This window comes from Loxodonta africana, chromosome 26, assembly GCF_030014295.1.
Source record: "Loxodonta africana isolate mLoxAfr1 chromosome 26, mLoxAfr1.hap2, whole genome shotgun sequence".
NCBI lineage: Eukaryota > Metazoa > Chordata > Mammalia > Proboscidea > Elephantidae > Loxodonta > Loxodonta africana.
In genome coordinates, this window is record NC_087367.1 from 34,702,287 (window position 1) to 34,715,765 (window position 13,479).

General features: G+C 36.0%; 1 protein-coding gene across 15 annotated transcripts in view; it reads right to left on the reverse strand.

The window, feature by feature from the left end:
* The window catches only part of BIRC6 (baculoviral IAP repeat containing 6), a 582,018-nt gene that overhangs the window by 218,432 nt on the left and 350,107 nt on the right, over window positions 1-13,479 (reverse strand). For all 15 annotated transcript variants that reach the window (XR_002787222.2, XM_064277234.1, XM_023555261.2 and 12 more), the window contains 5 exons: window positions 12,612-12,795; window positions 11,808-11,963; window positions 10,123-10,256; window positions 9,350-9,503; window positions 7,387-7,503 (listed from right to left, as the gene is read on the reverse strand). Coding sequence is in view for 14 of the 15 variants with exons in the window: in XM_064277234.1 (XP_064133304.1) it covers window positions 7,387-7,503; window positions 9,350-9,503; window positions 10,123-10,256; window positions 11,808-11,963; window positions 12,612-12,795 (745 nt within the window). In the remaining variant the exon portion in view is untranslated. The remainder of the gene's footprint in view (window positions 1-7,386; window positions 7,504-9,349; window positions 9,504-10,122; window positions 10,257-11,807; window positions 11,964-12,611; window positions 12,796-13,479) is intronic.

The window sequence follows — 13,479 nt, forward strand, 5'->3', positions numbered from 1 at the left end:
CAGATCTTTCATGCTGATTTACAGCCTTTGAAATTTATGAATCAGTCTGTATTACTGCAATATGGTGATGATTTGTTAATTTGCTCAGGCTTCCATCAGGCTTGCCTTGAAGACAAGGTAGTTTTATTAAAATACCTAGGTGCTGCAGTACATGATGTCTCTAAGGAAAAATTACTATTGACCCAGACTCTTGTTAAATATCTGAGTCACTTAATCTCTGCAGAAGGCATACCTATTGATCGTAAATGAAAAGAAGCAATTCTTGTTTTTTCATTACCTAAAACAAAGAAGCAATTATGAGGGTTTTCAGGGCTCTGTGGCTATTGCTACACCCGAATTCCCAACTTTTCATTAATAGCCCAGCCTTTATATAAATATTTAAAGACCTCTGAACCAAACATATTCCAAATTTCATTAGAAGACCAATTAATCCATCAGCAAATTAAGAGAGATTTTAAAGAATAAGCCCGATTTGGGTTTTCCTAATTATCAGCTAGTTTTTTTTTTTTTGCACAAAATATCTGGAAATGATTTCAGTGTACTTATGCAGAAACATGGAAGGATATCAAAGACTTGTAGGTTAAAACAGCCTGCAGTTTGACCTGTAGCTAGAAGATATCCTATTTGCTTCAGGGCAGTGGCTGCTACAACCAAACTAGTAGAAGTCACCGCAGAAAAAATGTTAGATAATTTTTTAGATGTTTATGTACCTCATATGAAGCTCTGGTGTCACAGTGGTTAAGAGCTACAACTGCTAACCAAAAGGTTGACAGTTCGAATCTACTAGCTGCTCCTTGAAAACCTTATGGGACAGTTCTATTCTATAGGGTCACTATGAGTCAGAATCTACCTGATAGCAACGAGTTTATGTATCTCATGCCATATCTGCTATACTTAATTCTGTTCTGATCCAACACCTGTCAGCCAGTTGACTTACTTCTTTGAAGTTCTCCTTCTAGCTGCATCCAATTTAGACTATATTCTGTGTCTGGCCTAAATCCAGCCACCCTTCTCCCTGAGATCAGCAATGATAATTACCTCATTCATAGTTACCTAGATTTGACTGAACAACTTTTGACTCCTCAGAAAGTACAAGAGAGATGCCTTTAACGAATCCTGATTTAGTTTTGTTTGTGGACTTTTCTTAACTAAAACCAGACTTTGCCAGCTCTCATTACCAGGCTGGATATGCCATCACAACTTCTACTGAGATCCTTGAGTCAAAATCTTCCTGAAGCTACTTTTGGCCAGCAAGCTAAATTAACTGCTCTTACTAGAACCTGTGGAGCCCTGGTGCCAGAGTGGTTAAGAGCTACGATGAGCTATGGCTGCTAACCAAAATTTTGGCAGTTTGAATCCACCAGCTGCTCCTTGGAAACCTTATGGGGCAGAGTTCTACTCTGTCCTATAATGTCACTATGAGTCAGAATCAAGTTGATGACATGGGTTTGGTTTTTATTAGAACCTGTAAGCTTGCTTCAGGGAAGTCTGATAATATTTACACTGATGGTAGATATAGTTTCAGGGTTGTATATGATTTTGGTATGTTATGGAAACAAGGATTTTTAACTTCTGTAGCTGCCATAAAAAAATGGAACTTTAATGTCAGATCTCGTAGATGCTGTGCTACTACCCTCTGAAATTGCTACAGTAAGAATACAAGCTCACCAGCCAAAAGAAATACCCCAAAATGAAGAAAACAGGGAGAATGCTTTTGCTGATAAAACAGCCAAACAAGCTGCTTCCAATATTACATTTGGCCTCGTGAAGAATAAATGCAAAACCCATTGCCATCAAGTTGATTCCAACTCATAGCGACTATAGAGGACTCCTTAAACTTGTCTACTGGTGGTCTTAACCTTTATGAATTGACTTCAGAAAAATCTTTAAAACAACATCAATTAGCTTGAACTGAAGAGACTGAAATATGGAAAAAGGCAGGTTGTTACCAAAACCCTGACACTCGATTATACAGACAGAAACCTGTCTTACCTAAACTCTTCCATACTCCTATGATTCAGACCTTACATAAAGGTTCCCACGTGGAATGAGAGAAAATGAGTGAAACTTTAAAGAAATATTGGTAGGGAAAATTCTTTTGAGGTTGCTGAGCACATTACTTCTTACTGTCCCATTTGTCCTCGTCATAACCCCAGGGAACATCTCAAAGGCTTACCAACAGTACCCTTTACCCTCCGGTCCTATGCATGAATGCCAGATAGATTTCATTCAACTTCTACCCTCAAATGGTTACAAATGTTTTAATAATGGTCTGTAGCTTTTCACATTGGATGGAAGCCTTCCCTTGTTCATCGTGCTATTGTGACCTCTGTAGCTAAGAATCTTCTTGGAAATATCCAAATCTTTGGAGCACCAAACACTTTTTGTAATGATAGGGGGACCCATTTCACTGGTTAAGTCATCCAAGAAAGAGGCAGAATCTTCCCCATTTTTCAGACATTACATTGCCCCTTATCACCCTCAATTTCTTTTTTTTTTTTTAATAGAAAGGATTAATGGCATTATTAAAACCCAGTTAGCCAAGCTCTGTGATGCTCTAAATTTAATCTGAGTTAAATTTCCTCCTTTATTTCTTTTAAACTTGAGATCTACTCTGTTACGATTCCATAAACTTACTCCTTACAAAATATTTACTGGAAGACCCATGGCCATTTCCAATATTGGCTTGCACTGTTTCTAACAAAGTTCAACCTGACACGTTGAAATGATGCCAATCATTAATCCCATATTGTAAAGCTTATTTTACACAGAATAAAAAGGCCTTTGATGACCAGAAAACAGAGCCTCAGAACTTGCCTGACATTGTTCCAGGAGATTATGGATGCTGGAGGAGGCATCAATTGAAAGTCTCATTAGAACCCAGTTGGAAGGGACTAAATTTAGTCCTCCGTACTAATCCATGTGCTGCCAAGTTGCAGGGAATTAACACTTGGATCCACTGGTCCCAACTAAAGAGGGCCAAGGTGCCCTTTTGGACCTTCCAACTGTATGGAGAACTGAAACTCACCTAAAAATGCCCTATTGGTTAGAAGCAGACATCTGAGGTAGACAGCTGATCCCAAGACTGCAGAACAAGACTTCATGAATCTGGTTGAGTTTTATGGACTGTGTTTTATAATTTTAGGTGTTCTTTTTATGATCTCATGTTATTATCTAATCTTATATTATTAGCTTTAATACTTGTGGTCTTTTACCGTGGTAATTTTACTCATCATGCAAATTCGTTTAAACTTTATCTTTCTCTTTTTAATAAAATCTTCCACCGTATGTGAAGAAAATGCTTTTATTAGACTAGTTCAATCAGTGGCTAGCACCGGAAACCTAATTAAATGCTGGTTCTGCCATCCCCATTCACATTCCAGGCATAAAAGTTCAGACCCACTAGCTTCACCAATACCAGATTACAGCCTTGTTCCTAATAGTACCATTAGTCCTAACATTACTATAAAAAGAGCAATTCATGTTACATTATGGCATCCCCCCTAGACATTCAACATCACCTCCAGTTCCCTGCCTTAATTTGACTGAAATCAAGGCCAGCTTAGCCTGTTCAGAAAGTGCTTATCCCAGACACCCCCAGATATTGGAGAAACTGTATTAATACAGCAGATGTCCAAAACTATATTAACAAATCCAGAGGATCCAATCAATGTAAAATCCCCTCCTACAATACACTGGTGCCAGGACGGTTATCTGTTTATAATAACTTTTTAATGGAAGACTAGCTAGAATGAGTGAATCAAACCATCCCTCCCTAACATAAAAGTACCTGGGGGTGCAAAATTTACGCTCCCTATGGATATGCATTCTTATATGGAGGATCCAGTTATCCCATCCTAGAAGAGTTAAGTCCAAATAGCCCTATGCCTGGGCATTACCTTGCCTGAATGGCTGGAACATGACAAGCCAATTTACTGAAGGTCACTAAGGGGTTCCATTAGACATTCATTCTTATAATGAGAGCATACATTAGACTGATGATTTTAAACTCCTTATCCGTTTCAAGAGGCCAGACCCATTGAACTGGGCAGTTCGAATGAAAAACCAAAATCCAATAGCTGATAAGCCCAAATTAGGATGGATGGTCCTCTGAGCCTTTTTACCCTGATATGGCGTTCCACAAATTGAAAAGTCTTATTTGCAACTTATCTGCTACTATGGCTCCAATTGCTGATGATCTTGCAGATGAAATGACAACTCAACAAAAATCTTTAGAATCTCTTGCTAAGACATTATTAGATAATAGAAAAGCTCTAGATTTTCATTTAGGTCAACACGGTGGAATCTCTGCTATTGCCAATACCTCCTGCTGTGCATAGATTAACATAGGAGAAGTAGAACAAGATATCCAAAAAATTTGCCAACAGGCTACCTGACTGCTTTCAACACCTCCTATGCCTGATTCTCCTTTTCCAGATATCTTTAGTTGGTTGGAAACCCTGGTGGCGTAGTGGTTAAGTGCTACTGCTGCTAACCAAAGGGAGCAGCTCGCCAGGTGCTCCTGGAAACTCTATAGGGCAGTTCTACTCTGTCCTATAGGGTTGCTATGAGTTAGAATCGACTCGACGGCACTGGGTTTGGTTTCTTTGGTTTTCTGGTTGGTTATCAACTGGGATTGGTTCTTGGCTGCTATTTTATATTACAAACTGGACTAATTATTTTAATTATAATAATCATTGTTATAGGAATAGTCAAATGCTTTATGAAATGTCTATCTAATGCTTGTACCAGTCCATCACTACTCTTGCCATGCAGAGGATTATGTATCTTGAATCTTTAAAGGAGGCCAGTTTCATACCTTAAGTTAGTCTTCCAGGTTAGTTAAGTTGTTCCTCCTAAGGTGACCCAGCTCTACACTAATGTAGCCTAGCAGATCACAGAAGCAGAGTGTCTGAGCTATGGCATGGTAAAGAAACAGAGGATGATCTTAATCTATAAACAAAAACCGCTGTGAACAATGAGTCTATGCAGCAAAATAACTCTTATAATAATGATTGGGGAACTCTATGGAGATTCATGATCAAAAGGGGGAAATATGTGAGAGCACCCTAAAACTTTGAGGTGTTTGGCATAACCAAGATGGCTGACACAGATTTGAATCTGACTCCATTTTGTTTGGACTGCACTTTACTTAAAGCTTCTGCTTAAAATTTCCCACTCTTGTAAAACTTTAACCACCTCTTAAGCAAACACAGAGGAAGCAAGAACGTGGTCAAGATATATGATAAAAAGTTCCAGGATATGTACCCAAGGACAGTAGGGAATGGGGGAAAGTCTCGTGATTTCTGTAAAAGCTATTTTGAAATAATGTTTGCAATATATGTAAACATCACAAGATATGTAGAAAGACTTGCTTGTACGTCTATATAAAATCACTCCTTTTCTCAACCCTGTTGGAGCGCTTTGTGCTAGCTGGTTCGACTGTTCTATTCTTCAATAAAACTCTATTGTTCTCTACTTACAAAGTTCATGCTTAGTTTTGCGCTTTGACATTACTTAACAAAAGAGAAATCACCAAAGAGAGAAGCTCCCAAATACAAAGGACTCAGCCACCAAAGGAAATAATCTATACTATCCAGCAATTTATATTTTCAATTTTTTTAAGTAAAAAATGAAGGAAGAAAATGGCAGAGAGAGAAAGAAAAAATCTTCACTAATTATTGAGAAGAGGGTTTTAGAATAATCTAGATTCTAGCCAATTGATTCTTAATCTTGACTGCGCATTAGTCAAATTTTCAAAAATTCTGACGGTCAGGTCTCCCACGAAACTCATTAAACAAGAATATATTCGTGGGAAACAAAGAAATACAGGAACACTAACAGATGTTTTCATACGTTTAGAAAGTTATATTAAAAAAAAGGGCACAGTTCTGTACAGGACAATAATCAAAAGATACAATATTAAGAGAAGTAGATACGATTACAAATGAATCTTCTAAGTTTTTTCAAACAAGTAATGTTTAACAAAGAAAAGATCTACTTTGAGCAGTATTCACCTGTCTGTGATCAAGTAGAGGCTGAATCCTACAAAAGGGATTCCCACATTACATGGGAGATAAGATACAACAATCTTAGTATATCAAAACTAAGATTATAGAACACTAGCTCATTCCTTCTGTTTTTCTCCTTTCTTCTATGTATTCTAAAGAAACAGAGGAAATACATGAAAAAAATGCAGACTGAAAGAACTTGATTTAAGAAAAGGATGATCTAAAAACCGAATTTCTCTACTGAAATGGGCTGTAAATTCCCTTTGTAAGAGAAGCCAGATATGGACTTTACCTACAGCACAGAGGCTGCTGACCAAAAGATTCACAGTTCAAATCTACCAGCTGCTCCTTGGAAACCCTATGAGGCAGTTCTACTCTGTTCTATAGGGTCGCTACTAGTTGGAATCAATTCGACGGCAATGGGTTTGGTCTTTGGATATACCCGTACCCCTTTACTCACTCTGCCCCAGGTAACGTGAAGTGATTCGGAAGCCTAGGGAAAATAAAAACATCACCTGCTGCTTAGCTCAGTGCCTCACTCTTTCAGAGACAGCCTACCATCAAAACTGAACCCCCACACCATGAGAAGATCTAAAGTCTAGTACTTATGGCAGAATCTAAAAGGCTGCCTGTTTGTGTAAACAAACTTTTATTGAAACACAGCCACATCCATTCATCGACATATTGTCTAAGGCTACTTTCCCTCTACAAGGAGAGCTTAATAGTTACAGTGGAAACCATATGACCAACAAAGCCTAAAATATTTACCATCTGGCCCTTTATGGAGTCCTGGTTAAGAGCTTGGCTGTTAACCAAAAGGCTGTCAATTCAAATCCACCAGCCACTCCTTGGAAACCCTATGGGGCGTTCTACTGTGTCCTATAGGGTGACTATGAGCCAGAATTGACTCAACAGTAATGCGTTTTTTTTGTTTTGGACTTTTACAGAAAAAGTCTCTCTTCCTTTGCTGCAGATGATAATAAATCCTCTCAATTCTGGGGTTCAATTAGTAGGCCCACTTGACTATCATCCAAATCTATGCCTTGCATCCTAGAAGTATATAAACTCCAAGACAACTAGCTATGCTGATTTCCACAGGAATTTCATTATCCTAACAACAGCACAACAACAAAACCACAATTCAGGTTTTAGGATTTAGAGCACTCCATGGAGGTATTCTGTACCGCCATTTGTCAATCCTCTAACTTCTCAGTTTGCTCCTAACTTGGAGGGGGACAGAGGTACGATATACTTAGCCCCTGCAGTCATATACGCGACATGGAATTTTAAAATCTACCCTTACTGAAAGCACGTGAAAATAACTGAAAAGATAAATCATTGAATGCAATACTCTAAGAATGTTAATATTACTTACAAGTAGGAGATGTATTTGTCAATGCCTGTAAAATGGAATCTGCTTCCAGGGTGGACATCATTTTCAACATAAGTTCTGCCTGCTGTTCAAGTCCAACTTCTAAGCGAGCATCTAAGGCTTTAAAAAAAAAGCAATTAAAAAAGAAAGAAAGAAAAGCAAATTTAATCGTTATTACTTATGACCTATTTTCTACAATAAAATGTCAACACCTGAACCCAAGAGAGAGCGAACATGCCACCATGCAGGAACATGCCATGGGATATCAGTCTGAATGGAGTTAGAAGAGAATCTTTGCAAAGGAGGTCAGAGGTGGGAGACTGGTTACACAAAGAGTGCTGGATCAACTAAGTGAATTAATGATAATAGAAGCAAATAATAAGAGCCAGGTTTCTCAATGTCAGAGAAAAAAGATAAAATATGAAAAAGGAGAAAACTAAAACGAACCCTAAATAGTCTGATTGGAACAAGATGTAGTGATGTGAATTCACAGCATTCAATATATAAACAGATACATAAATATAGATACAAAATGCCTGTAATCAGACACAACATGCACAGACAACTTGCATGTGTGTGAAAATGTGTTATGTATTATGTATGAATATACACATACATATATATGTAAACACACACTATTTCCTAGCTCTGCCCACTGAAAGGACCTGGAAACAGTGACCAAAATAGCAAATCTTGGTTTCTTAATCACATTCCTCCACTAAAAGGCTTTGCAATACCATTCTACTTGTAGAAATGTGGGCATTTCAGGGACAGGGCAGGGAAAGTAAATGATTAGCCTGGAACATCTATTGTGCCAGAGAATACAGAAGCGCTCAAGAAATGACAAGAACATGGTAAAAGGACAGAGAGATTATCATGAAGGAGATCCCACCGGTCAATCTGGGAAAATCTGAATATCAAAACAAATAATGATAGCAACATATTATAACCCACTGGATAAAAAAGGAAACCACGGTGAGGAATAGGATATTTCCATAGTTTCAAAGTATCTCCCTTCTGCCACCCTACCCCCCACAAAACCTCTTACAAGTGATCAAACTTAATATTACCAGTAATTTGACAAATCAAAATTACTAGATGCCTGATAGATACAATGACAAAAACTGAGCATTAATTCTGTGATATTCCTGCCAAAGATACATGACCTCAAATCTAATCATAAGGAAACAGCATACACACTCAAACTGAGGGGCGGTCTACAAAACACCTGGCCCTTCATCTTCAAAAATATCAAGGTGATGAATGCCAAGTCTGAGGAACTGCTGCATTCAAAAAGAGCGCTATGCAATGCATGATTATGCACTGGATCCTTCTGAATAAAGGACATCATGGGACAACGTCTGAGTGTTACAAAGAAGTAATATTAATTTCCTAATTTTGATGGAATGTGTTTCCTGATCTGCTTATGTAGAAAAATGACCTACTTTGTTAAAATAAGTAAATAAATATATAAAACATCAGACTAACAATTTACTCTCAGAATAATAAAAGTTGTCTGTATTGTACTTAGAACTTCAGTAAATGTGTGATAATTTCATAACAAAAAAAGATTTTATTTTAAAAATTCAATAAATCTGATATATTCTACATGACAAAAATAATATTTAATGTGTTTTTTTCTGTTTGTAACTAAAGTACAAGTTTATTAATAAAGATAAGAAAATAAATGAAAACTTAATTAAAACCATTGGCAATCCCACTCAACCCAGCGACAGATTTTGCTAGGTGCTATTTAGGGAGAGAAACAGAAAGATGGGCCATAAATAAAAGTCCCTCCAAACTGATTAAAAGAGTAACAGACAGCTCTGAATATCACTCATGCATAGCTGCATACTAAAGCCTCCTAGCACATATCCAGGTTAACTTTCTCAAAGGACAAAGTGTACATAAATTTAGAACTTGGTTTAAGAATAACATATTCTTTAGAATATAAACACACACTTACCTTGAGACACTGAAACACTAACTGTCTGTGACCCATTCTTCTCTGTGTTTGCTGGTGGCTTTGCTACAGGAATTCCAAGACCACCAATATAAGGGTTGTAATTGTAGGTGCCATAATCAGCACCCCAATAATCATACCATGTACTGCTTATTGGCTTAAAAAAAATAAAAAGAGAAAAATGTGTTTTATTTTTGACTCTTCACTAAGAGTGATACATTATCTAAACTCAAAAAGATCTAGAAAATAAACACCTTCCCCCTACTTTAAATTGCTAAAATCCACTTACGATCTTAATAATCTTCTAGGAATGGTTCAATAAATATTCCCTTCATTTTCTGCCAAAATCTAAGAATTCTTATTTGTTTAGAACCTGAGAGATAACTAATGCTCTTAATCTCCTTTTGAAAAAGTTGAGCCTAACACAGAAGTAGCATCTGCAATGAACTCAGTTTGGATGTGGTTTAAATGGCTGCTTAGAATGTGGGTAAGCCATAATTATATCTCTCCATGCTTATTAATGGTTTTTACTAATATGAAAGATAATATATTTTGGTGGCTACATTATTTAAAATGATACAGTTTTCTTTATAGTATCCCACTGGTATTAAAAAAAAAAAAAACTAGTATCTATAGTAATCTGACACACTCTGAGTACACTAAATAATGAGTTACATTTGGTGATAAATATGTATAGTTTCCTCTTTAAGTAATTACTAAGCCAAAACTGTAAGATGAAAGGCTTTAGCTGCATAGAGTATTCTAATGTATCATACCTTAAAGACTTTGGCTGCAAGAGGGTCCTTTTCCAAATCAATATCTAAAGGATCAATGTCAACTTCCATTAGATCTTGAAGTAACTCAAGATCAATTTCTTTATCTTTTTCCAAAGAGGAAAGAGGAGGAGCGCCTTCAAATAATTGAAAATTATTTTGTTAGTAAAGTACCTCGCATAAAATTTAACCACTACATTGTATTCTGTTACCAGAAAAGTTGTTTTCCTTGCATGTAACATATATAGTTCTACTAATATAAAAATCTCTAAATTTTTACATTCGACAAGCACTAATAAGTACACAACTGTATCATCCCATAAGCATGCAATTAAAACCCCAATGCAATGATACCCGATTTCGTAGGAAAATAAGATCACAGTATTAGCTCTTGTTGAATCAAGGTGAATAAACTTTGCTATTAAGTATACTCAACAACATTTCCAGAATAAACAAAATAAAAACGTTCATTATGCTACATCCAATATTTTAGGAAATGTTACCCAGTATTAAGAACAAAAACATAGATTTAAGTTATAAGACTGCTATTCATCTTATTTTTGTGAACTATGTAGAAATTGTTGTGCTCTCAGATGTCTCCAAATTCTTAATTAGCTCTCTATCCCTTAACATCCTGTTTTACCATCCTGCGCACCCTCTTATTCACCATAATATTTATACAACATCTAGCAAATACTAGACTGTAGTAGGATTTGAATATACAGAGATTAATAAAACAAATCCCCACCTTGCAATAAATTAATAGAAGTTCAGGGACAGGGCTGCAGTATAGAAAATTTAAAAAACTACAACAGGATAAGTATTATCAGAGAGAGAGTCAAAAGTTCAAAGGGAGCACAGAGGGCAAAGTCCCCAGATCTACTGTGGTGATGAAAGGTAAGTTTTCTATGGGTATTAGATAGGAAGTTCATTACAAAAATAAAAGAAGTCCCTGCCAGATAAAGACAGTATCAGGGAAAAAGGATAAAAGCATGAAAGAACTTAAGGTTCAGGAATGAACAGATGATTAAAAATGACCAGGGCATCTGGCATATACAGTGGAGTGACCAAAACAGACTCCTGAAATATAAGGAGTAGTCAGATCACAATTGGTTTTGCATGTTGATACAAACATATTTTTAAAAAGAAAACACCAAAAACAAAAGAAAGTAAAGAAAAAATACATCAAAAAGGAACATCCAAACCTCAATCTTAAATAACAACCATCAAAACTTTTTTGGTTTGAACCCACCCAGAGGTTCTGCAGGAGAAAAACCTAATGATTTGCTCTGTAAAGAGTACAGCCAAGTTCTACTCTGTCAATGGGGTTGCTATGAGTCAAAAATGACTTAATGGCATACCCAACAACAATTTTCAGGATTGCATATTTTTAACTGCGTTTCCTAGAATGTGTTTTCTTCAACACAGGCAAACTGAACTACATCACAATAATTAGTGCATTTAGAGAAGATAGTAGTCTACTGTAACAAGCGTTCATTCATGAATTCAAAGCAAAATATATATTTATCAAGAAAATAACTGATTTTGTTTCTAAAGCCAAAAACCTAACAGAAAAATGTAATTAATTCCATGCTTTACTAACATTCCTCACTTTGAAACATTATATTTTCATTTAATAGAAAAAGCTAAAAAACACTTAAAATAAAGCATAACTCAACATATTTCACCTGTTATATCATGTGCCAAAGGTTCATCTATAGTTTCCAACAACTGAGCTGAAGACTGCTGAAGGGAGTCATCAGAGTCGCCCGCTGTTGCACCTACATCATCACCCACTGTTCCTTCCTCCATGGCTTCTGCAGCTACTGGAGCCAGCAATTCTCCTACATGTAAAGAAACAGTCCTAACTGTTTTAATAATATATACGTAGACTTCCAAAACATATTAAACCACATTTCTTCCTATAGTTTACAGAATGATGGAATACACTACCAACACTAGAAGAAAGTGAGGTAAATCCCCACTACTCAACAAAATGATATGACCCACTGCATTATCTTCAAATGCCAAAGACCAGTAACTAGCAGAAGAAAAGAGAAAGTGCTTAAAACGTACAAAAAGTTATTATTATAATCAGTTCACATATATTAACTCACTAATTTGTCACAATAATCTTATAATGACGGTACTTCACTTTGAAAATATAAAATATAACCTTATTTTGCAAATGAAGACTGAGGCATAGAGAGACTGACTTCCTCAAGCTCACATAAAGGACTAGTGAGTGGTGCTGAAATGGTAAAGAAGCAGAATGGACTCTAATACCCATGCACTTTAACAGCTTAACTCCTCTTAAAGGACTTATATTAATCACAATTTTCAAATAAATACAAAAGTAATTCTAAATGGCAGCTACTGTTAACAAGCACTTTTGTGCTCCTGGGAGGGTTCTGGTTTCCTTTAAAGATTATCTAGTCAGGCAATGACATGCTAATTTTGACATACTCCGTGAAAAATAAATCCTGACAAACCTGCTAAAATATCCTGTAGCATACACGTTAAGGAATACTGAGCCCATGCACCACCCCAAGATATATCTCCTCTATTAAAGTCAGTTCCAACCAAAAGTAATAGGAGTCTTTCCAGTTGGGGTTCATTCACAATCTCACACAGATGAATAGTTGGCCTCGTGGCATTTGCAATACGTGCAAGAACCTGTAATACATTTTATGAGAACATACACTTAAACAGCAATTATCTTTTTTTTTTTTAATAAAAAGGTATCTACTAATACTGTAGTGTTGAGGTAATAATGTTAAATAATCAGTTATGCTTTTGGTATCAAAATAATTACTTGAAATGGAAAGCAAAAGAACTGTAATGTCACTGATCAAATATTAAAGTCTGATTAAAAATCTAGGTGGGTAAGTTAAGAGTAATTTCTATGAACAATGAATATGCTACATGAAAGCCTTCAGGGCATTAGAAGTCTATCGTTACTGCAATTTAACAGTAACTTGTGTATCTCCTATTTTAATTAATACAGCTGTAAATAATACAAAAAAGTTAAGCTGAAGACTAACATTCATATTACCTACCTTTAAAATCTACATTAATCTAATTTAAATAGATTAAAAAGAAATCCAGTTTCTGGATATGTATAACTAACAAATATTTTTTAAAACACCTTTGAGGCACACTTTAAAAAAAACTAACTTCATAAATGAAAAAACCAACAGAAAAACCATGATTTTTATTCATCAAAGTCAAATAAAAACTGCATCCTGTCCTAATCTTCTTACTCTAAATAAATAACGCCTATTTTTTTTTTTAATGAGTCAGAACTGACTCAACGGCAACGGCTTTTACTAGTTTACTCCAGGAGCCCTGGTGGCACAA